The sequence below is a fragment of the Musca domestica genome, unplaced genomic scaffold (genome assembly GCF_030504385.1).
Source record: "Musca domestica strain aabys unplaced genomic scaffold, Musca_domestica.polishedcontigs.V.1.1 21, whole genome shotgun sequence".
In the NCBI taxonomy this organism is placed as follows: domain Eukaryota; kingdom Metazoa; phylum Arthropoda; class Insecta; order Diptera; family Muscidae; genus Musca; species Musca domestica.
Window position 1 is genome coordinate 9,202,030 of NW_026712258.1, and position 26,220 is coordinate 9,228,249.

The 26,220-nt window shown below is 35.1% G+C and overlaps 1 protein-coding gene across 4 annotated transcripts; it reads left to right on the forward strand.

Moving 5' to 3' along the window:
• Positions 1-281: 281 nt before the first annotated feature.
• LOC101895795 (putative fatty acyl-CoA reductase CG5065) lies at positions 282-25,090 on the forward strand. 4 transcript variants are annotated; one of them, XM_005188297.4, is made up of 7 exons: positions 282-427; positions 11,764-12,028; positions 17,784-18,065; positions 22,466-22,578; positions 22,643-22,752; positions 24,049-24,484; positions 24,571-25,090. In XM_005188297.4, exons 2-7 carry the CDS (start codon positions 11,807-11,809, stop codon positions 24,989-24,991), a joined length of 1,584 nt encoding a protein of 527 aa, XP_005188354.2. In that variant the 5' UTR covers positions 282-427; positions 11,764-11,806; the 3' UTR covers positions 24,992-25,090. The 4 variants fall into 4 exon arrangements, with proteins under 4 accessions (XP_005188354.2, XP_011294491.2, XP_011294490.2 ...); XM_011296189.3 differs by having other exon boundaries at positions 314-427; positions 11,775-12,028; XM_011296188.3 differs by lacking the exon at positions 282-427 and adding an exon at positions 438-733.
• The last annotated feature ends 1,130 nt before the right edge of the window (positions 25,091-26,220 follow it).

Consider the following 26,220-nt stretch of genomic DNA (forward strand, 5'->3'; position numbering starts at 1 on the left):
TTGTGCAAAATTTATCCATTTGAAGGTTAATTTATTTCCGAAATCATTGTCATGAAAAGCGAAACACATGCGTACAAACATATATGTACGTTGTATGTAATAACTCTTTTCATGTGTAATAAATTTTTAAATAACTGACAAACAACAACATTAACATATATTAAAAACCTTCTTAACATTTCCACCTCCGGTGCATCGGAACGCCCGTAACTACGAACCTAGCGAACCTGGCATCATCACTACCACCACCACATCTATACCCTTCAACTGTGTACCAATTTATTCTGAACTCTTTGCCTGGCTTAGAGTATATCTGCTTGTGACTCGTCGATTTTCAGTTTAGTCGATATCGTGATTTCGTGCCAAGTGGATAGTGGTTCGTGTCGTCTTGTTCCGTTGGCAAAATTCCCAGCATAGCTTGTAAAAAGTAAAAAAAATACTAATAAGTTAAATAGTTATCTTTTGTCACAAGTGACTTCATAATTGAATATTTGTCCAAACAATTATTAAATAGAAGTGATAATTTCGACATACCAAACGCACTCAAAATTCATGATTCAAAATGAGATGTGTGAACATTTTGTAAACTGTGCAAAAAAAACCAAAAATATAAACAAAGTACACATTTCCAGTAGCTAATTGGGAAATATTTTCAAAACTACCGATCTTACGTGGGATAAAAAGCTGTTCTCTTACAGTAAATTTAAATAAACGTTTGTTTTGTGTTTAAAACGTATGTATGCAACTACAAAATTATATTGAATTGTTTTTTATGGGCATAATAATGTTGTAAAACAAATCCATTGTGGAAGGCGGCGTCTTTCTTCCATTTACCATCGTTTATGTGTTTTTTTGGCAATTAACGATGTGATACCATGCACATCCCATGCAGAAACGGATGAATTGAAATTAAATATAACAGTTTTAAATTAAAAAATGAAATGCGTACAAGAAATATTAACTGACAAGGGTATTGAAAAGAATTATAGACAAACGTATCAGACGGTTTTGCCGAGAGATGTAAATCCTCAGCCAATGTTTGATTATTTAAATATATTGACTTGTGTTATGATTATACAAATTGTTTACCCTCTATGGAGTAGGTTGGGCCAATATTGACCATTTCGTATCGGATTTAAATAAATATGATATAAAAATTGCGATGAGCCAGGTTTGGGCTATATTGGTTACTTCCTTCACTTTATATGAGATATGTTAAAATTATTAGAAAAATACCAAATATAGTGATAAAACAGATAAAACAAGTAAGCAAAGGTTATAGTCGTGCGGGGCAGACCAATATGCTAGAAGCCCCCTTATGTCTAAAACAATTTTGGAAGATTTCGCTTTTGAAATTAAGACATAAAGCATTGCCCAGATACAGGGTGAGATAAAAAACTGCAATAAAGTCAAACACCATAATTTTTACATTTTTTAAATTTTATTGAATGCAAGCAAAAAATGTCGGAGATAGCATCAAATTTTAGAAAAAGTTTAGAGTTGTTCGAATTGGTCACCTTTGGCACGAATTATGGCCTTGAGGTGATCGACACTTTGGTATTTTTAGTGCCAACATTGCTTTCCAAAATACTCCAGACAAAATAGTCCAACGGATTGGTATCCGTAAATTTTGGTGGATTTTGGAGGAAATGAAGCGAGGAACCTCATTTTGTTACCATTCTTGGATGGCGCGTGCTGAGTCCTGTTGGAATGTCCAAAGTCTGCGGCCAAAATGTTTGCGTGCCCAAGGCTTTAATACACCCTCCAGAATATTTTCGCGATAATATTCGGCACTTATTCTGATGCCACGGTCGATTAATACGAGCGGAGAGCGGCCATCGGCTGTTATGGCGGCTCACACCATCACCATGGCCGGCGCTTGAGTTCTGGTTGCCAACCGAAGGTGCACATTTTCAGCTGACCTCTTTGGCAAATAAACACGATCATTTTGTTTGTTTACAAACTGCTGGACAACGAATGTTTTCTCATCGGAGAAAACCACCATCACAATGGTCATGGTTCACCATTTTCGGCCAAGCGAAGCAACTCTTTAGCTCTTTTGAGTCTATTTTCTTTCCGTTGCGGTGTAAATTCTTGAACTTTTTGGAAATTCAATGGCTTTACCCCGAGCACATTTCTCAATATTTGCCGTATGGAATATTGCGATATGTTCAGCTCACGAGCCATTTTTCGGCCACTGCGACGCGGGTTTCGATCAAGTCCCTTCTTTACTTTTCGAATCATTTCTGCTGATGTTGCTGTTTTCTTTCGTCAACTTCCTTGACGATAACGATGTGGAGCGATGGTACGAGACACAAAAGATTTATTCACTTTTAAAGGCTCTCTTCTCAGGCAAATTAATTTGTCGTTTTATGAGCTTCGTGGATAATGAAAATTTTGACCCTATCAAAAGGAGTGGACCGATATATCCTACCTTCACAGCAGATTTTGTGTTAGTAGAAATAATGGAAAGTTTAAAATATAAAATGAACTGGATGCTTATTTCGGATTTTATAATAGTTTTAGTTTTTCAAAACTTTGACCATTTGTGGGGAGGTACCAGAAGGAATAGTCCAATATCTACCATCTTTATAACATATCTTGAGTTAATGGAATATTGAGATGTGCCAAGTCTGAATGGAATCGGATATTTGGACCCCTTGTGGGAGAGGTACAAGAAGGAGTGGATCGACATATTCCATCTTAACACTAGACTCTGGGTTAGTAAAAATATTGAGAGGTGTGAAATTTGGAGACATTCGGGATCATACGTCATATTTTGTAAACCTTATAATTTTTCTAAATGTTGACCTTTTGTGGGGGGATACTTTATGGAGTGAACCAATACTGTCCATTTTCGCACCTGACCTAGGACTTATGCAAATATTGGGATTGGCAAAGTTGGAGCAAAATCGAATTAACCTTTCTCTTTCTGTGCAGGAAGGACGGGCATCGCTAGATCGACTCCAATTGTTCTGAAACGGATTTGATCCAAAGAGACCTAGGGTCTAAACCCGTTATTTCGATGAGGCACGTAAAAAAAACTCACTTTATTGGAAAATTTTTTGAAAAACATTCAAGATTTTCTTTAGTATTTATTTTATATTCAATATAAAATCGAAATATTTAAGAATACAACACTGATTTTTGTATCTTACATAGTAAGGAGGTTATATTAAGTTTGTTATTCGGTTTGTAACTCATCGAAAGAATAATTGTATACCAAACAAAGTATATATATTCTTGATCAGCGTAAAATTCTAAGATAAAATTCAGCCCTGTCCCGTCGGTCCGTCTGTTGTAATCACGCTAGAGTCAAAACGAATAAAGATAGGAACCTAAAATTTTGCACCGATCTGTCTTTTGTCTGCAAGCAGATCATGTTCGAAGATGGGCTATATCAGTCTATCCCCAATATAACGGTACCACCGATATTCGGTATTTTGATGATTTTAACCACATTTTTCAATGGAATTGTCTGAAATTCTAAACAACGAGTTCGTGACTACTTTACCCCCTGGAAGAGAATTGTCTTTATAGGTCCACTTTATCTTATACCTCCCGATATTCCGTATTTTGATAATTGTAGCCAAATTTTTTCAATGGAATTGTCTGAAAATATACGCAAGGAGTTCCTTCTGAGTACTTTTCCCTCTGGAGAGAATTGTCTAAATAGGTTCACGTTTTAGTATAACACCCATATAGCGTTACCCCAGATATTCGGTATTTTCATGATTTTAGCGACATTATCCACCGCAATTATTTCAAATTTCGTATTTGAAGTTCGTAATGGGTAGTTCAACCTATGTCGAAAAATTTTCTATGCAGATTCACGTCTTCCTATAGCACCCATATAACTATACCTCCCGATATTTGGTATTTTGATGATATTGGCGACATTATTCACCGGAATTGTTTCAAATTTCGTATTTGAAGTTCGGAATAGTTACTACAGCTTATGACAAAAAAATTACTTAGGCAGGACCTCTTTATAGCCCTTATATAAAGGTTTTCATTTGAGCGGTATTTTTCGATTTTTATTTGAAATTTTTTTTTATTTGAAAATTTTCAAGCTCCTACCGAAAAAAGTTCTAATATGTCCCATGGGTGCAAGCAACCTTTGAACAACACATATTTTCACATTTGACAGTGGTCCAAACATTGGTTCTAGGATAAATGTTAACGTAAAAGTTCATTAAAATTAGGTAATTTGGGCGAGCTAATCAGTTCCTGTTATTAGAAATAACCATTCTGCTATACTTCGATTACAGAATCGGGGAAGTACAGTATTATTTACATTCTGTACATAATAAGTGCCACTTTACATTCCATAAGTTTCATTCTTTTTAAATGGTACACAATTTTTATAATAATTTATTGATTTTCATTAATATTTATTTGCAGACATGAGTTGTTGATCATTCGAAAATATTACCTTAATTCGCATACACATACATTTAACTTAAAGATATCGTGTTATATTTTTTGTTTGTAAAAAATAAGTAAACACACAGATACGTAATTTTATTTTCCCGCATGTTACGTCATTAACTAGAATCGAAGAATATTAAGTACTTATGTTTATAAATTATATTATTATTATAGCATGCTTCTGGTAGTCACAGCGTGCCAGTTCAGCTGGGAAAAATTAGCAGGTTTATACAAAACACAAACAAACAAATGAATATAATTAATCGAGAAGCACTCTGGGATGGAGAATTTCTTTTTATAAGAAACACAAAAATAATTGCAGATACTTATAGGACTGTTACATAAAAATGTAAGAATGAGTATTAAGAATTCATCGTACAATATAGCAATATTCACCTTCTTCAAACAGCCAATATTTGACCTTTGGCACGAATTATGGCCTTCATACGCTGCCCGAATGTTGCTCTGCGTCGTCGCTTAAGTTCTGGTGGTCAACCAAAGGTGCACATTTTCAGCTGACTTCTTTGGCAGTGAACTCGATCATTTTGTTTATTTACAAACTGCTGGACAACGAATGTTTTCTCATCGGAGAAAACCAAATTCGGCAGTTTCCAAGGCTTTAATACACTCTTCAGAATATTTCGCGATAATATTCTGCATTTATTCTGATGCCACGGTCGATTAATTCGAGCGGAGAGTGACCATCGGATGTTATGGCTGCCCACACCATCAGCATAGCCGTCGCTTAAGTTCTGGTGGCCAACCAAAAGTGCACATTTTCAGCTGACTTCTTTGGCAGTGAACTCGATCATTTTGTTTATTTACAAACTGCTGGACAACGAATGTTTTCTCATCGGAGAAAACCAAATTCGGCAGTTTCCAAGGCTTTAATACACTCTTCAGAATATTTCGCGATAATATTCTGCATTTATTCTGATGCCACGGTCGATTAATTCGAGCGGAGAGTGACCATCGGATGTTATGGCTGCCCACACCATCAGCATAGCCGTCGCTTAAGTTCTGGTGGCCAACCAAAAGTGCACATTTTCAGCTGACTTCTTTGGCAGTGAACTCGATCATTTTGTTTATTTACAAACTGCTGGACAACGAATGTTTTCTCATCGGAGAAAACCAAATTCGGCAGTTTCCAAGGCTTTAATACACTCTCCAGAATATTTCGCGATAATATTCTGCATTTATTCTGATGCCACGGTCGATTAATTCGAGCGGAGAGTGACCATCGGCTGTTATGGCGACCCACACCATCGCCATGGCCAGCGCTTGAGCTCTGGTGGCCAAGTGAAGGTGCACATTTTCAGCTGACCTCCTTGGCAAGTAAACACGATAATTTTGTTTGTTTACAAACTGCTGGACTACGAATGTTTTCTCATCGGAAAAAATCACATTCGGCAGTTCACACTTTCGGCCAAGCGAAGCAACTCTTTAGATCTTTTGAGTCTATTTTCTTTCTGTTGCTGTGTAAGTTCTTGCACTTTTTGGAATTTCAATAGCTTTACCCCGAGCTCATTTTTCAAAATTTGCGGAATGGAATATTGCAATATGTTCAGCTCACGAGCCATTTTTTGGCCACTGCCAAAAATGGTTACTTTTCGAACCATTTCTGCTGATATTGCTGTTTTCTTCCGTCCATTTCCTTTACGTCGCTACTAGTATCACGGTAACGAGCGATGGTACGAGACACAAATATTTATTCACATTTAAGTGCTGGAGTGCTCTAACGATAGCCACTTTTTGTTTTCCAGCCAAATATAAAGAAATCACACCATCACGCTTAAATTCCATCACGAATGACTTTTTTTCTGGAAAATTTTCACCCAAATGCTTTTGTACGCTTGTAAACAATATAATGAGCTGTCACTGGATTAATTTGAACAGCTGTCGGAGAGTTTTTCACCCTATATAGCCTAAAAATTCCTCCTATGTATATATAGCTCCCATACCATGGTAGAAATACCAGGTAGCAACATAGGCGAAAATTACAACAAAGCAACTTTTTTGGAAACTTGTTATGTCAAAGTTGTAGTCAGGGCGAATTGATTTGAAGTACAAAATTTGGGGCAAATTATTTTTCCAATCAAAATATTGAATTAAAAATTTCCAAAATTGTTGTTTTTTCTATTACAAAAGCAAACATTCAAAACTTCCATCATCGATTGAAAGTAATGCTGAAGCCGCTGCACCTTGGTTTGATTATAGCACGTTCAATACAACATTTTTGAAAATCACAGAGACTGGAAATGGAGTGATCGTAGTCTCCAGCGCGCCAACGAAGGGCATTTGCGATAATAGATGTCCAATCGTTGTTATCTCTTCATCATCCTTACACAGCATGCAGTCTTGGTAACGTTGGCAACGTTTATTTCATATTCAACAGCGATAATGTTCTTTACAAGAAAATATCCGGAAAATTAGTTTTGATGCTTTAAAATTAGGTTTTGTCGTGGTTCTGGGGTGTAGCCTTTTTTCTTTTGCTACATCATCAGCTTTCTCGGTGTAGTGACATGCTACCTAAAAGGTACTTTAGGGTATATTTACTCCTCAGGCTTACTTAAGATTTGGATCAACGATTGCAGAAGATACAGGGGGCTGAGTCTACTGTGAGTCCACGCATATTATTTGCTTAGCTATGAAATGTATAGCAGACAGGAAGTCTTTAATGTATAGATAACTTTAATACATTCGAGCAATTTGAAATAAAAAAATCTCAATATTTAATCACACCCCAAAAATTGCCAATGTTTTGTTCCCCAAACCAATCCAATATGCTTTGGAATCATTTACCTTTCACTGATGAAGCCCTGTAGTGTATAACATAGTTGTAAATCCGTACAAATAAGATGATGAAATTCCATGTATCGGTTTATTTCCTATATGAAATTAATTCCCTGTTTCACTTATTTCAAATATCCACGAATTTCAGATCTCCATATTACCTATGCCTAACATTTGTTGAATATACACTTTTTCCCTCATACTCTATAAAAACGTAAAATCTCGATTTTCTATCAATAGCATTGTTAAAGTTTGAAATCATGCAACAATTTTCTTATGTGTAAATGAAGGCGAATTCAAATTACAACAATTTTTTGACATATCAAATTGATACCAGCTGGCCTGAAAGGGTTACCTTGTAATTCTACCATGTCCCATACACTTATATTTCTCTCTAATTTCATGTAACGTTTATGAAAATACAAATTCTCATTTTCCATTTTGATAGAACTAGTGACACACAGAAATAATCAAAAAAATAGCAGAAAAGTATCCCTACTTACTACCATGCGTAGAACTGTTGATGTTTTTTTGTAAACGTTTTTGGTAAACCATATGAAGTGAAGTTTATATTTTTTCTGTTGGTAGGCAGCTATATTATCTTTATACCTTCATAGAAAGGACGGTATATTAAATTGGACATTTTATTTGTACCACCTCCAAATGTTCTTCAAAGACCAAGGATGGAGTCCAAGACCCCTCACATAAAAAATTAATACTTTATAAAAGTTTTTTTTTTTTAATTCGATGAGAAAATGTATTGAGGTGAAAGTACATAAAAAGCTTTTTTGACTGGCTTAAGTCATCGGCTGACTTCTTCGTAGAGGAACAAAGTAGTTTCAGGTTGACTCAGCTCGATTTTGGCCTATGCTCTTTTGTTCTTTTGCGGAGAAGCTTAAGTTAGTCAAAATAGCGCTTTATGTGTTCTCACCTTTAGGCTTTTATCAAAACATGGTTCCATGGTAGAAGAATACAGGTAGATGCATCAACGCTTCCGAACATTGATATTTCTTTTTTTAAATGTTTTGTCATAATAAGTAGTTTTTTTATATTTTTTCTTATATGACAACAAGTTTTACAGATTTAAATAATTTTTCATTCAACATTTTCAATTCCAAAATCGGTTTGACAGTTCATTGCGATGTGACTACCTGTATTCTTGAAAAATTAATTAACATAAGCATTTTAAAACCACCCGGAATTTGAATATATTCCAAACAATTTGTTTATTATTAAAAAGAATACACACAAACAAACATTTTGACATATTAAAAAAGTTGACAGCCAAGAAAATTAAAATCATATGGTATCATAGCCCTACCTTGATTCTATTTTACCATGCATGGGCCCATGGCTCAATAAGAAAGGTTGCTCAACTTCAAAGTAACTACATAATTGCATCTCTGTGCTGGAGTTTTGTAGTGTCAAATAGACAGTTGGTTTTGTTTATCTTTTCATTTTTCTTATATTAAGGAAAACCGGCGAAACAAGAATAGAATTTTGGGGTTATCCCACAAGATTGAATCTGAAATAGTACAGTTTTATCACAAAATTGTACAATTGTTGCCCATTAACTTCGAAAATATGCATTTATTTTGTAACTGAAATTTGAAATAATTTCAAATAATTGTATTTTTATTCAAAACAATACACAAATGTGTAAATTAGCATTCCCAGCTCTGCATTTTCTGTAACTTATCTTGTCAAATTTCAATGCAAAAAAACAGTTCCCATCTCTGACTGTGGGCATACAATGGATTTTTGAATCTAGATTTTGACAATGAGATGTTGTCAAATGTATAAATTTGAAAAAATTGTAAAAATTTGTTTATATGACTTCACCTTCTTAGTTCTACCATGACAGAATAAGGGCACCAAAAGAAAAACAATTGTATTTAGGGGAAAGCTTGTTCTACCTTCTGTAATTGTGACATGCATGGACCTATATTTCAAAATTTTTCAATGTAGAACATAGATATTACCTGAATGCAATTTTTTCTTATGGTAGGCATCTATGAACATCTCAGCTGTCTCTGCCTCATAATGCCTTGATACCCTGACGCTTTCTTCTCCCTTGTTTGATTTTATGTATCTCTCCCACTAAGACTACACTTCTATTGAATTCCTGCCACTTTGTTGATGCCTCCAGTCTGAAATGAGATTAAAATAATATTAAATAATCAATTCCCAGATTTATGATTCATAATTACATTAAGAATTCGGTCCGGAAATGGGTCCTAAATTCGCGTGATTTTGTTTTTTTGCAAACAATTTTTAGCTGACAGTTTTTGCAAAAAAAAATTAAAACTAATTTGTCAACAAAGGACAGATTCCAGAAAAGTGATAAGTGATTCTCAAGTATTGTTGAAAAATTCTTATGACAAACTATTTTTATAATATTCCAGCTGAACCCGGTGCGCTTCGCTACCCCTTTTGATTTTAAATGCGCATATTTGTTGGTTTAAACAAAAATAACACAAATTCAAAAAATTAAAAGAACGTAATTATTGTAATTCTTAATTGCGTAAATAAACAAATAGCTCGGTCTACCAAGGCGTGAACATGGCAGGAACAACTGACCGTGAGGAAAGCAGGAACATGCCAAATTTAGTCCTCATACACGGAGGGTTTGTACTTCGGATTTATTAATTTCATATCAAACGCCAAGCGTGCAGGAAACTGCAATCTGTTGGCGTTGAGTGGCATTTCTGTTGCAATTAGTGAATTCGAGGTAGCAACATACTTCCCCGTAATACTTGTTTACTGTTAGCCTAATACCATTGCAAAGGCGTTGTGGGTCAATTGTCAAATTTGTTATTGTAACCAAATTCCGCAACACATTCTGAATTTCATTGAAATCGGTCATATATATCGTGTTTGGTGCATAGCATACATGAAATCGGCCGAAATATTTGTATTGAAGCTATACCTAAATCTCAACCGATTTCAATCTAATTTGGCAATTTTTTTTTTTTTTGTACCAGATTTCGTCTCTCTGTCCGGATTTCTTTGGAATCGGACATACATGTCCCGTTGGGTGCATCAAATATGTAAAATCGGCCGAAAATATATATGGAAGATATATCCAAACCTGAACCGATTTGAATATAATTTGACAATTTTAGTAACTCATGCCGAAATTTAGTCACTCATGCCGAATTTCATTGAAATCGAAAACACTTATCGTGTTTGGTGCATCAAAAACATAAAATCGGTCGAAAATATGTATGGGGGCTATATCCAAATCTGAACCGATTTCAATATAATTTGGCAAATTCATTTTTGTTCCAATTTCCCTTACGCATTCCAAACATTGGAGACTGTATCTGTATTCGATCAATAGATATGTGCTTACAAAAGCAAATTTTTTGAGAGGTACATCCGATTCTGTAGCGTAGCGTTTACAAACATAAATAGTTGACCGAAATGTCTAAGTTTCAAATAAAGAAAAATATTTGGTCTGTTCCAGAACTACACAATTGGATTTATTATCCTCCCATATACCAGGTTACAGCCAATTCGGTTGTGACATATGTCCAACTTGGTAAGGAACGAGAAGTTTAGAATATCAATACCAGCGGTAAACCAAAAAGTGAAAAATTAGATTCTGAAAATAAACTTAATTATTTTTCTATTTATTTTCTGCCTTTAGCGACCTAAGAAAAAAGGTGAGAGTACGTGAAAGATTTTTTTGACTGGCTTAAAAAGCGTTTTATGTATTCTCACCTTAACTATTTATTTCGTCTTTGCCTTTGTATCTACGACTAGCCAAAGTAGGTTAAGAAACCAATTTTTAGCAATGGGAGTTTTAGCTGGATCTACAAGGGCATTAATAATTTTGTCACCAAGTGAGGAATAGATCAATTGACCAATGCTTTTATAAGCTTCTCGCTTGAAATTTTCGTAATACATTCTGGATTTAAATGTCTACCACTAAGTGACCACATCTGAATGTGAGGCATAATAATTATTTTCCCTTGGTCATGTTTTATAGTTGGGCATTTACCATTTCTTGCCTTTTGTAATAATGTCTCGAGTAAACGTAATCCTCTGTGGGACGTTCACAAAATTCCTTATCATTAGAACTGTAAACCGGTTTTCGAATCTTACACGGTATGTCGCAATGACCCCCCACCCCATCTTCGATAAGTACAATGTACTTGACTCCATACCAAATCTATTCTACAAATAACAAATTATTCACGGTAATTACATCCAGTAAACATTCGGAACTGCGGCTAGAAAATGTCTACATAGATATGTGCTGTGTATTCATTTAGTAAGGGTCGACATATTTATGGACTAACTTATAGATTTGTGTGTTAACAGCCGACATCAAAGACCTGGCGAGACATGGTCAAGCGTTAGCAATGAATCATAATAATGCTGTTAAGATTACAAAAGCGTTTTAATTTTTTCATGGCCTAGCATCACCGTCAACCGTGCGATGGTGACGATGCTTTAACCGTACCAGAAGAGTACTTACCAAAATACATGTGTATACACAGACATATTTACAAATGTTTTTCATTTTCACAGTTTATTTGCAGATATTATTGGTCTCACACCTATCGCGCCAGCCATGCAGTCTTTGGACGAGAAATGGGGTGAGGAGAAGTCACAGATAGCAACTTGGTATGCCGGCAAAAATATACTGATAACTGGAGCCACAGGTTTCATGGGCAAGGTGCTGGTTGAGAAATTACTCAGAAGCTGTCCCGACGTCAAGGGTCTATATTTGCTGATTCGCTCGAAACGAGGTCTATCGCCGGAAGTTCGTAAAGAGCAATATTTAAAATGTGTGGTATGTAGATAAAACATTTCAACTAAAAAATTCGAGTTAAGGTTAAAATTAAGACGAGTTTAGTTTGAATTTTTGTTTAATGGCATATAGTGAGTGTGTGTGTGTCTGTTCGCGCGAGTAATTTGTTCAAATAAACAAATGATTGTGCACTTTTACAGTTATGTGTGATTTAGTACACGCTGTCTCACAGACGAATGTGCATTTGCCAATAAACTTCAAAACTCTTTGGTAATGTGAAGTTTAAGAAGTCCAAGCAGTCAAACTTGACTATTTCGATAATTCTGAACATTAGGTGGTATCGGAAAGTATGCCGACTATCCAAAAGCTTATTTTTATACCCTGCACCACGTTGTTCTACATTTGTTTGTAACGTGCAAAAGGGAACGTGATTAACCCATAGGCCATTTAACTGCACTTGCACTTATATTGATTGCACAGAAATTTGGCACTAAAATCTGGTGACATCTTTGCGAATAATTGTTTGTCTAGTTACAGGGTGAGATGAAAAACTGCAACAAAGTCAAAGGCCATAGTTTTTACATTTTTTTTTAAATTTTATTGAATGGAGGCAAAAAATGTCGGAAATAGCATCAAATTTTAGAATAAGTTTAAATTTGTTCGAATGAATGAATGTTGCTCTGCGGAATTTGGCCCATTCCCGGAGAAGCGCTTGCTTGAGGTGATCGACACTTTGGTATTTTTTAGTGCCAACCTTGCTTTCCAAAATAATCCAGACGCAATAGTCCAACGGATTGGTATACGGAGATTTTAGTGGCCATTGTGCGCTGGGTGGCGCATGCTGAGTGTGATGGTGCTGAGTCATGTTGGAAGGTGCCAGGTCTGCGTCCAAAATGTTTGCGTGCCCAAGGCTTTAATACACTCTCCAGAATATTTTCGCCATAATATTCGCCGTTTATTCTGATGTCAGTGTCGATTAATATGAGCGGAGAGCGACCATCGGCTGTTATGGCGGCCCACACCATCATCATGGCCAGCGCTTGAGTTCTGGTGGCCAACCGAAGGTGCACATTATCAGTTGACCTCTTTGGCAAGTAAACACGATCATTTTGTTTGTTTACAAACTGCTGGACAACGAATGTTTTCTCATCGGAGAAAACCAAATTCGGCAGTTCACCACTTTCGGCCAAGCGAAGCAACTCTTTAGCTCTTTTTCTTTCTGTTGCGGTGTAAGTTTTTGCACTTTTTGGAATTTCAATGGCTTTACCCCGAGCTCATTTTTTAAAATTTGCCGAATGGAATATTGCGATATGTTCAGCTCACGAGCCATTTTTTGGCCACTGCCAAAAATGGTTACTTTTCGAACCATTTCTGCTGATATTGCTGTTTTCTTCCGTCCACTTCCTTGACGTCGGGCTACGCTACCAGTATTAAGGTAACGAGCGAAGGTACGAGACACAAAAGATTTATTCATATTTAAATGCTGGGGTTCTCTATCGATAGCCACTCGTGGTTTTCCCAGCCAAATATAAAGGAGTCACACTATCACGCTTGAATTCCATCACTAATAACTATTTTTCTGGAAATTCTCACCAAAATGCTTTTGAACGCTTGTAAACAATATAATGAGCTGTCACTGGAATAACGGACGAGTGGCTTAGAAATGAAAGCAATTTTTTTATTTTTTAAATTAAATGAATGAGATAGATGGTTCCAATTACCGATAAAATGTCAAAATTTGTTTACACTTTGTTGACTATTTGTTTAGCCTTTGTTCTGTGATTTTAATGACAATAATGACTCAATAAAAAAGGTTGCTCAACTTCAAAGAAACTAGAAAGATGCAAATCTGTTCTGGAGTCTTATAGTGTCAAATAGACTTCTAAATATGCAATAGTAGTCTTTGTTTATTTTTACTTTATTTAACAGAATTCTTATATTGGGAAAAACCCGCGAAACAAGAATGGAAGTTCAGGTTTGTTCCACGAGATGGAATCTAACATAGTAGGACAAAACAGTTTTATCATAAAATTGTACAATTTGTTACCCATTTACGTCGAAATTTTGCATTTATTTTGCAAGCAAATTTAAAATAATTTCAAATTATTGTATTTTTTTTTCAAAACAATGCACACATATACACATTAGTTGTGTTCCAGAACCTACAAATTAGTACTAATTCTGCTACAACGCGTTCCCGTACTGCAAAAACTAGCAAAACTTGCAGCTCTCTCGAGAAAAAAATGGCGCTGAGTGGTGCACATTTCTGCTTGTTTTAGCTACATGAATTTGGCCGAGCAGAAATGTGCAAATTGTGAATTTGACATTTAATTGGCAGGGCTAACAAGGTTGAAAAATGTATTGATACATTTCAATGATCCCGCGTCATAACAAAAATAAAGAAATGATCAACTGAAAAACTAAAGGAAAAAAAAAAGGGAAAATATGGAGCACTTTTGGATGATTCCAGTAGTGAAAAGGACTGGCTGAATGATGAATCAGATTATTAATTATTATTATAGATTATTATTTTAACGTATCGTCTTCAATACTATTTTTTTTTAATTTTTGCGTCCGTTTCGGGTAGCTGTGTTCTATTTTCTGTAATTGTGCCAAGATGACAATAATACTTTTCTGTCCGTCTGTCATCTGTTGAAATTACGATGCAACGCACATTATTTGACGTAGACCTTCAAAGTTTGGCAGAACAATGGATGGTTGGTATTGAAAATGGGATATATCGGTCCACGTTTTGGTATAGCCGCCAAATAACGGTACCATCCGACATCCGGTATTTTGATGATTTTCGCCAAATTTTTTCACGGGTTTGGCTAAAAATTGGTATTTATTTGTCATAACGGGTTCAAGCTCTGGCGGAGAAACATTGTATATATAGGTCCACGTTTTTGTATATCCCCCATATAACGGTACCTCCCAATATTCGGATTTTTGATGATTTCCTCCACATTTTTTCACGGATTTATCTAAAAATTTGTATTTGTAGGATAATGGGTTCTAGCTCCGGTGGCGAAACATTGTATGTATAGGTCCAAGTTTTGGTAAAGCCCCCATACAATGGTAGCTCCAGATATTCGTTGTTTTGATGATTTTTGCCACATTTTTCCACGGATTTGTCCAACAATTGTATTTGTAGTTCGTAATGGGTTTTAGCTACGGCGGAAGAACATTGAAAATTTAGGTTCACGTTTTTCTATAGCGCACATATAACGATACTCGGTATTTTGATAATCATAGTCGCATTTACCCACGAAATTGTTTCAAATTTGGTATTTAAGAAGATTTGGTAGATGACAATCCTTGAAGTATAAAATTGTCTATGGAGGTCCCCGTTTTGGTATGTCTCCCATACAACGGCGTCACCCACTTTATAGTTTTTTGAAAAGTTTAATGGCATTATCCAAGCATATGGTAGTTCTGCCCTACCTTGAATTCATTGTACCATGGCATTATCCAAACAGTCTTGCTGGTATATGTAGTTTGAAGTGGAACACTTTTGAATTCAGATACTTTTATACGAAAATGCTTTCAGAACAGTGTTGGCACGTTTGTTCGGGATGCCGTAGCATTTTGTTGTTGCAAAATAGTCAGGCTTAATTCCATTATTGTTGCTTTTATAAAAACAACGTTTGTTTATTGGTGGAGAAAGATGGTAATGTTTTCCAGGGGGGTAAGTCAGGGAATACCTAGGTTTTGGAAAAAGCCACCAATCCTTATCAGTTCCCTTGTTTTTTGTCTGGGATATTATCCACAGGAGTTATTTCAAAAATAACTCCTATCACAAATAACATGTTTTACCCAGGTGACGAGAACGTAAGCTCAATAGAAATGGCACCAAAGAATTAAACTAAACTAAAATTCTTTTGATGAAAAAACTGCAACTAACTTCAGACTGCTGTCATTTCTAAGCCGCTCGTCCGACAGCAGTTAAAATTATTCCAGTAACAGCTCATTATATAGTTTAAAAACGTACCAAAATGCTTATCGTGAGAATTTTTCAGAAAAAAGTTATTCGTGATGAAATTCAGGCGTGATAGTGTGACTCCTTTATATTTGGCTGGAAAACCACAAGTGGCTATCGTTAGAGCACCCCAGCATTTCAATATGAATAAATCTTTTTTTTAGCGTAGCCCGACGTCAAGGAAGTGGACGGAAGAAAACAGCAATATCAGAAGAAATGGTTCGAAAAGTAACCATTTTTGGATGTGGCCAAAAAATGGCTCGTGAGCTGAACATATCGCCATATTCCATTCGGCAAATATTGAAGAATGAGCTCGGGGTAAAGCCATTGAAATTCCAAAAAGTGCAAGAATTTACACTGCAACAGAAAGAAAATAGACTTTAAAGAGCTAAAGAATTGCTTTGCTTGGCCGAAAGTGGTGAACCATGGCCATTGTGATGGTGGTTTTCTCCGATGAGAAAACATTCGTTGTCCAGCAGTTTGTAAACAAACAAAATGATCGTGTTTATTTGCCAAAGAGGTCAGCTGAAAATGTCCACCTTCGGTTGGCCACCAGAACTCAAGCGCCGGCCATGGTGATGGTGTGAGCCGCCATAACAGTCGATGGTCGCTCTCCGCTCGTATTAATCGACCGTGGCTTCAGAAGGAGGGTGTATTAAAGCCGTTGGACTATTGTGTCTGGATTATTTTGGAAAGCAAGGTTGGCTCTAAAAAATACCAAAGTGTCGATCACCTCAAGCAAACGCTTCGTCGGGAATGGACAAAAATGCGGCAGAAATTACGATGCAGCACACATTATTTGACGTAGACCTTCAAAGTTTGGCAGAACAATTTTTATTGTGTCTAGGATTGTTGGTATTGAAAACGAGACGCATCGGTCCACGTTTTGATATAGTCGACATATAACGGTACCACTCGATATCCGGCACCCCCCAATATTCGGTATTTTGATGATTTTCGCCACATACTTTCACGGATTTATCTAAAAATTGGTATTTCTAGATCCGGTGGAGAAACATTGTATGTATAGGTCCATGTTTTGGTATAGCCCCCATATAACAGTACCTCCAGATAGTCGCCGTTTTGAGGATTTTCGTCACATTTTTCCACTGATTTGTCCAAAAATTGTATTTTTTTATAATCACTTTATAGTTCGTAATGGGTTTTACCCCCGGTGACGTTTCCTATAGGTACCACGATACATCAAGGTATTCAATGTGTTTATGATTTTGACCACATTTTTGATACCTTACATTCACAATGGATACTAACCAATGTAACACACTGATAGTACAATTAAAAATAGAACTTGTTAGGATATTTAATGTCGATACATTAATTTTAAAGGTTTTTTACCTCTTAGTAGGGAGTATTAAAATTGTATTTGTGTTTTTTTTTTTATTTTTTCTTATTTGTTGATTTTCAAATGCTGGATGGACAAAAAAAAAACATTCTTACAATATAAAATGTGAAATTAGAAGAAAAATATATTATACAAGAAATATAGAATCGATTTTTTATCGAATAAGTTGTAATCGTTGGTCTGTTCCAGAACCTGCAATAATCTACTAGTTTTGCATGTTTTTCCGATCTCATAAAGGAAAAATCAGTTATCGTATTCTTGCTGTTCTGGAACTGACCATTTGTGTGTCGGCTTCATAATGCGGAGAAGAGTGTTTGGCACATATATTTGTGTTTTTAAATCTTCTGGCATATCACCATGTAACGGTGAACTCAAATTTCGGACATTTTGAAGCATATTTTGTAAACAGAAAAATAAATAGTTTCTAACATAAATCAAATATTTTTTTATTGCAGATTTTTAACAATTGCTTGGAACTCAATCCTGAAATTGGCAAAAAGATACACCTCATTGGAGGCGACGTCTTGGAAGACAATCTTGGTATTAAACCCGACGATAGAAATGTTTTAATTCAAACTATCGATGTTGTCTTCCATTGTGCGGCCAATGTGCGGTTTGATCAACCTCTACGTCCGATGGTTCAGATGAATGTAATGGGCACACAAAAAGTTCTAGAGCTTGCATCAGCGATGGAAAATCTCAAAGTTTTCGTTCATGTTTCAACAACATTTTGTCAGGTAAATATTTATAATGTTTCATCTATGAATTCATAATATATTTCCGCACTATCGCCGATGGCGTTTTGTTGAGGATAGCAGTGAATTTTTCTATTATTAGGCAAAAAGTATGTTGACATCTCCATGCAGTGAAATTTGGTATCATAATTTGTTATTGTATATCAAGGAATGGAATTAAATCACAAAATGTCATATCGAATTTCACACTAGTATTATTATAGAGTCAAATCGGCTGGGATTTGCTGCTACTTGTAATAGATAAACAATGCTTTTGCTTATAAATTCCCTATAAGCTTTGCAAACCTTTAAAGGTGAGATTATATACAACGCCTTTTTGACTGGCTTAAGTCATCGGCTGGCTCTTTGGTAGAGGAACAAACATGTTTTAGTTATACTTAGTTCGAATTTGCTATTTTCCGAAGAAGCCAGCCGATGACTTAAGCCAATCAAAAAAAGCGTTCTATATATTCTCACCTTTAAAGAATTCTGTGCAGTTCAACCAACCGAGGGAAACTTCCTCAACACATTAGTGATCTTCCTATATACTTTATATAAGTGATGCTAGGAACACAATTGGAGCGAACGACGAATTTTTTCGCGGCGTATGTTCGTCGTCAAAAATAAAACACATATGTGTATATGGAAGTGCACACAATCACGGCACCGGCGAAAATTTCGTCGGTCGCCGCGAACTCAATTAGCTTTATTTCTATTTCATACGCCGGCGACCGGCGAACAAAATAGTACAAGGTGGCCATACTTGTACGAATTTTATGTGTTTTAGTAAATAAAGTTACTTTTTACTTTAAAATTTGTTATGGTCACTCTACTATCTGTTACTCGTATAAAAAAAAAACATAATTAATTTGTTTATTTATTTGTGTACTTGCGCCTGAGTGAAGATGGATATCAGTGAATTTATAATAGAGAAGATGGACATAAGTGAAATTATAATAGAGAACGTAAAGAATTATGTGTTCTTGTATAATTCATTGTAGTCAACAAATGAGCAAAAAGTAAACAACTTCATCAGCTGTTTTATAATTTCGTCGGTATTGTGTTCCGTACGACGAATTTTCGCGGCTCATTTTGTCGCCGCGTAGGGCGAAATTCGTCGTTCGCTTCAATTGTGTTCCTAGCATGAAGCATGTAATTCAGCAGAGGTGGCAAACAATCCATGGCAATATCGATAGTATTATTTTAAAATGGATTATCGCATTATTCGTACTTAAATGCAAAAAATTTGTAAAACATATTTTAGTGTTTTTACTAAAATAACAGCATGAGAAGACGTTTGCATATAAATGGGTTAACCCACTGGCTTTGGATTAAAATAGTCATATCCCAAGGTAGATCTAACAGGTAACCGCATCGGCGAATTGCTACAACAAAGCAACTTTTGTGGTCCCCTCACATGTCAAAATTGGCATCTAAGGCGAAAACATAAATTCGCCATGACATTTAAAGGTTGCGGCAAATTTGTTTCAACCAATCAGAAACGAGGTGTTTGTTTACATTTTATTTTGTGTGCCTCTCGTCGTAAACGAACGTCGTTTTTATGGTAAAACCATGGCAGAAGAATACAGGTAGTTGCATCAACGCTTGGCAGCATTGATATGTCAAAAAAAATTTAATTGTTGTTTCAAATATAAGCAGATTTTGATATGTTTTCTTATACTACGTCATTCGGAGGCTATTATAATTCGCGTTTTTTCAATAATTTTTACAAATTTAAATAATTTTTCATTCAACATTTTCAATTCCAAAATTGGTTTGACAGTTCATTGTCCCAGCAGCTGTTTCGACGCGTCTACCTATATTTTTCTACCATGGGTAAAACAAATAACTGCCTGTTCCATGATATCGAAAGAACACGTTCGCACAACTTTTACACGAGGTTAACTTAATTCTTAGAGTTGCACTCCATTTTAACCTCCTTCCTTCATTTTCTTTTAATTTTTTACTGGTTTCACTCTTAACTTGCTCTTAAATTATTTGAAACATTATAAAAAGGTACTTTTAGGGAAAACAACATAAACAAATTTGTTGTTGCATTCATTTAAGGCGAATTCTTCATTACAAAAATTTGTTTTGACATTTAAAGGTGCCGTCAGCTGGGCTGATGCGATTACCTAGTACATCTACCTTGTCATATCCATTACTTAAACTTCAAATAAATCCTCTTGAAGTATGTTAACCCTGCAAAAAGTTCTAACGTAAACATAGCGTAATAGAGCGTTTATATTCAAATGTTTATTCGAACTCAGGTTTTATTGCTTTGTCTGTTTTATTCATTTGTTCATAGATTTACCATACAAAACCAGTAAGGAAAGGTCAAATTTGGTCGGCCCACTTATAGGATACATTATACCATTATGCATATTTAGTAGAGTTTACACGTAACAAATAAACGTATATTTGGGATTTTATGTGTAATAGATCATACCAGATATAATTATTGTGTTGTATTTACGGACCAAAAATATACAAATTTGAACCGATTATCATGAATTCGTCCTTGAACCAAACAAATGATTTGTGTTAAATTTCCTCTCAATCAGTCACTAAATTCGACCTGGCATTAGGCTCCTCCCATGACAGGATTTACTTTAATTCCGATGCTGAATCTACATACTAATGGAAAGCATCGCTGGGCTTTTACTTAGGTACTGTGGCACACTACATAGCATGGTAGAAAAATACAGGTAGATGCAGCAACGCTTGGTAACATTGATATGTCAACATTTTTTAAATATTTCTTCAAAAATAAGTATATTTGTATATGTTTTCCTACACGACGCTAATCGGAGGTTGTAATAATATACATTTTTTTAACAATTTTTACAAAAATGTCGATTCCAAAATTGGTTTGACAGTTCATTGTCCCAGCACCTGTGTCGAAGCGTCTACCTATATTCTTCTACCATGCTACATAATCGCAAATATTTCCGCAATGACGTTGTTTACATTTTGCATACGAACAATTATAGTTGGCTGTTTTCCATTATCTTTTGGGTGTGTAGCTGGGACAATGAACTGTCAAACTAATTTTGGAATTGAAATTTTTGAATGTAAAGTTATTAAAATTTTGTAAAAATTAAAAGAAATGTATATTACAACTTTTGATCTGCGTTGTATATAAAAATTTACTTTTATTTTGTTGTTGCAAAATCGTCAGGCAAAATCCCAATAATTTTTGTTTTTATAAAAACAACGTTTGTTAATGAGTGGAGAACGATGGTAATGTTTACCAGGGGGTAAGGCAGGGAATACCTAGGTTTCGGAAAGAGCCACCAATCCTCATCAGTTCCCTAGTTTCTTGTCTGGGATATTCTCCCCAGAAGTTATTTTAAAAAATAACTTCTATGACAAAAAACATTTTTTACCCAAGTGACGAGATCGTAAGCTCAATAGAAGAGGAACAAAAGAATTACATAAAACTAAAATACTTTTGGAAAATCTTCTAAATCTTACAACCGCACTTATAAACATTTACATCTTTCTCCACTTGTTACGCTTTCGTTCAACCTGAACGAAGTAACATAACCATGTAAGTTTGTTTTGTCTGTTACAACAAAACTGACGATTTTGCAACAACAAAATACTATGGTATCCCAAACAAGCAAGCCAAACACTGTTCAATTTACTTTTATTTTGAAAACAACGTTTAAAAAACTTTGACATATCAATATTCCTAAGCGTTGATGCATCTACCTATATTCTTATACCATGGTTGTGTAGTATACATAAACAAACATCAACTTAGCGGCATTTACATTCTGTATCCAAACACACAAGGTTAACCCACTGGATGATGGTAGAAGAATATAGGTAGACTCATCGACACAGCCGCTGGGACAATGAACTGTCAAACCAATTTTGGAATTGAAAATGTTGAATGAAAAATTATTTAAATTTGTAAAAATTGCTAAAAAAAACGCGAATTATAACAACTTCCGAATGACTTCGTAGAAAAAACATATAAAAATCTTCTTATATTTGAAATAACATTTAAAAATTTTTGACATATCATTTACCTGTATTCTTCTACCATGCACTGGATCAATTAAACTCAGTGGGCTGTAGGGCCTTAATTCACCGTTCGTGTGAAATTATTCATCTGGCCTTTGTTGTATGCATTTGGTTTGGCAGCCACATTACTTGTCCGTTCCGAATACAATGTTAAGGAATTGTGCCAAATATTTAATCAATAGTTTCCTATTGGGATGGGAACATTTTGACTAAACATTTCCTATTGACATAACATGTAGTCTTTATTAAATATGTTAATTGATTTAACAACATTTAAAAACGGGATGCAAAAAGATAGTTATTTATGTAATATTAATTTTCATTTTTGAAATTATATATTTTTTTCATTTGAACATAATTAATTTCAGTGTAACGAACAAGTTGTCGAGGAACGTGCCTATCAAGCCCATCGAAATCCCTATGAAATAATTAATATGGTCAAAACAATGGATGATGACGAATTAGCCAAGGTTACGCCAGAGTAAGTTCGCATTATTGAAAAGTTAATTAGATCACGTTCTTCGATATAATTACTCTATTTATAGTCTCTTGAATGGCTTGCCAAATACGTATGCGTTTAGCAAAGCTTTGTCTGAAGATTTAATTAACCGATATGGATCCAAATTGCCAATAGTCATAACACGACCATCAATTGGTAAGTAAATTTAAAGTAAGGTAGTGTTTAAATGTGGTAAGAAACCCCTTATAATGCCATGGTACAACTAGGAGGGAGAACAGCTTCGGAAAACTACAGAAATACAGCCCTGAGGCTATGCCCGCTCCTGTCAGAATAATTCAATATTATATGCAACAAGTTGTTTTCATTCACTTGATATTATTTCTCATTTCTAAAACGAGTTAAATAGCGCAAAAATAAATGAATTGCTTGGAAATGCATTCAAAATAGGTCTCAAACAGTTCAAATATATCAATTCCATGCAAAACTGGTTAACATCTTTAATTCGTGCCCTACAATGTATGTTATATCCAATCATTGATTTTGAAAATATTTTATTCTTATTTTTCAAAACAATAAATGAATACAAAAAATTGTTAGAAGTCGGGAACACTTAGAAAAGACTTAGAAAAGTACACTTAGAAAAGTAATAGCTTTACCCCTACTTTTTTATTGTACCATGTATAATACGAAGTTCAATTGTTGTTAGGCCCTGTGTACATAAAACATTTAAAGCCATCTCGATTTACGAAAGTATGAAGTAAATATGCGTATGCATCTTAGATACGCCGTTTTACGATCATTTATTTAATGTTTTCATTTGCTACGGACAAAGCATGGCAGAAGAATACAGGTAGATGCATCAACGCTTGGGGTATTGATATGTAAAAAAATTTAAATGTTTTTTCAAATATAAGTAAATTTTTATATGTTTTCTTATACTACGTCATTCAGTCTATTATAATTCGCGTTTTCAACAATTTTTACATGTTTAAACAATTTTTCATTCAACATTTTCAATTCCAAAATTGGTTTGACAGTTCATTGTCCCAGCAGCTGTGTCGACGCGTCTACCTATATTGTTCTACCATGGGACAAAGCATTCCTTAAGTCACGATGTCGGTTATTTGATATGATATCCGATTTGTCCAAACTTGTCATATCATAAAATTATCACTACACTTTGATTGTACTGTTTGGACGGCTTATCAGGTGTAGAAGGCTTTCAAGAATCGAGCTTTGGAAATTAGTAGTTATTTCAAAGACTTTAGTTGCGGACAAGTTGGATTTTTTCCACATGAACTACGTTACTTCAAACGTATACTTAAAATCGGGAAGTGTTATTAGGCCTTGTGGGATATAATCGTGGAATTTTTTAATGTATTTAAGATTCCCTAGGGGAAATTTTGATTCATGTGATAGGAAAATCAACTATTTTTTAGGAATATATTGCCGATCATATATTCTTGCGTATATAACATTTTCTTCTTATAGTCACTGCTGCATGGAAAGAACCACTTCCCGGTTGGATTGAAAGCATAAACGGACCGACCGGACTAATGATTGGAGGAGCGCGTGGTGTCATTAGAACCATGTACTGCAACCCTGATAATTCGTCAACAATCATACCGGTTGACACGGCAATAAATGGAATGATTGTGGCCGCAGTGCAAAGAGCTGAAAATCCCAAGTCTCCTGCTGTTGAATTCATCAACATGTCGACATCAACTAAATCGTTGCAGACCTGGGGAGAATGCATCGAGACGGGAAAACGTTTATTTTATAAAACGCCACTAAGCTTCTCACTTTGGTATCCGAACGGCGACATAACGAAAAGTTACGCTTACTTTAAGTTCTGCGTGATTTTCTTTCACTACCTGCCAGCATATTTTTTGGACTTTCTTTTAATATTGTTCCGGCGTAAACCATTGTAAGTATAAATCTGTTTCGTGCATACCAACAATACATTAGAGATTGAGATTTTTAACAAACGATTGTCTCTTTATTTCGTTGCAGTCTAGTAAAGGTCCAGAACAAGGTGTCCGTCGGCATTAAGTTGGTGCAGTATTACACCACCAAAGAGTGGGTATTCGAAACACATAAGTTCGAAGCACTTCATTCAGGTCTTAATAGAACAGATTCAATTATGTTCAACATGGACACAAATCAGTTGGATTTCGAACAATACCTCCATAACTATATACTGGGCATAAGGAAATACATGCTTGGCGAAAGTGACACAACAATACCGCGCGCCCGGTCAATATTGAGGATATTGTACTTCTTGGATTGTACAGTCAAATTGCTGTTTTTGTGCACGGTCCTTCTTCTAGTATGGACTCAGCTAGGAAGCTTCGTGCAGCGAAGCGACAACATACTACATTCAGCACTCAAGACTATTTATATGTACAGAAATAAGTCTACTGAAACCCTTTAATAATTTTAGATTATCTATATTATTAAGTTTGGTGTAAGCTTAAGAAATAATACCTATAAAATAAAATATAGTCATGTTTTATATTGGTAAAGTCTTAAATATTTCGCTACTAATATCTGAAGTGGATAACCAATTGGATAATTTATAGGGTACATATTTGCATTGATGTTACTGAAATACATATGTGCTCCGTAGAACTCCAAGTATTCATAATTAAAAATGTCTAGAAGCACGGTTCCAGTGGATTTCATTAGTCAATTCCATGAGAATACATCAATTCGAAAATCCAGTGGAATCAAATCTGATGAACTGTTGTGTTTTTGATTATTCACGGGTGGAAGAGAAATTATAATAAATTGTGCTGTTGTTATTTATTGCTGACTTGGTTGACTTTAGTTATCTCCATTTTTTTCTCTTTATTATATCCAATATTTCGATTTTCATCGACAATCATCATGAAGGATATTAACTTTGTTTTGGAGGAAAACGTCTAATCTAATTTAAAGTCAAATTCGAACTGAAATAATAAGAATATATTTTGTAACAACGTACAATTTTATTCACACTAAACATAATATTTATGGGGTACGTAGTACTTTGTACCATGGTACAATAAGAAGGTAGAACAGCTTCGAAAAACTACAGAAATTCAGCCCTGAGGCTATGCCCGCTTCCTGTCAAATTTGCATGCAAACAAGTTGTTTTCATCTATTCAATATTTTTCCTCATTTTTAAAATCAATTAAACAGCGCGAAAAATGACTGAAATGCCTGGATTTTCTTTCAAAAATATGATCAAATTTTTCGATCTTTCAATTACATGGCAAAACTGGCGACTAGCTACAATGCGCGTCCCGCAATGTACGCGTCTTCGAATCATCGATTTTGAAAATATTTTGTTTCTATTTTTTCAAAACAATAAATGCATACGCAAAATTGGCAGAAATCGGGCACACTTAGAAAAAGAATTGTAATCAGCTGGTAGCTCTTGCTTACCTTTTTATTGTATCAGGCTTTGTACTGCAAACACCATATAACATTCTGAAGGGCTATTAAATGAGGTACATAGTTTTGAATGTTATGTTAGAATTAAGAAGGTAAAGTCATACCATGTCATCTTCTCTATATATAAAAATTAATTGTTGTTCGTTGGTAATGGAATCAGTTGAGAACGGCTGGACCGATTTGCATAATTTTTTGTACAAACATTCGTCATACCCCGAGTTAGGT

Excerpts from the sequence above, each read along its gene's own strand:
- LOC101895795 (XM_005188297.4), top strand. The coding sequence starts at position 11,807 with ATGCAGTCTTTGGACGAGAAATGGGGTGAGGAGAAGTCACAGATAGCA. Across the intron at positions 22,753-24,048 it reads CATAACACGACCATCAATTG|TCACTGCTGCATGGAAAGAA; the intron begins GTAAGTAAATTT and ends TTCTTCTTATAG. Across the intron at positions 24,485-24,570 it reads TTGTTCCGGCGTAAACCATT|TCTAGTAAAGGTCCAGAACA; the intron begins GTAAGTATAAAT and ends ATTTCGTTGCAG.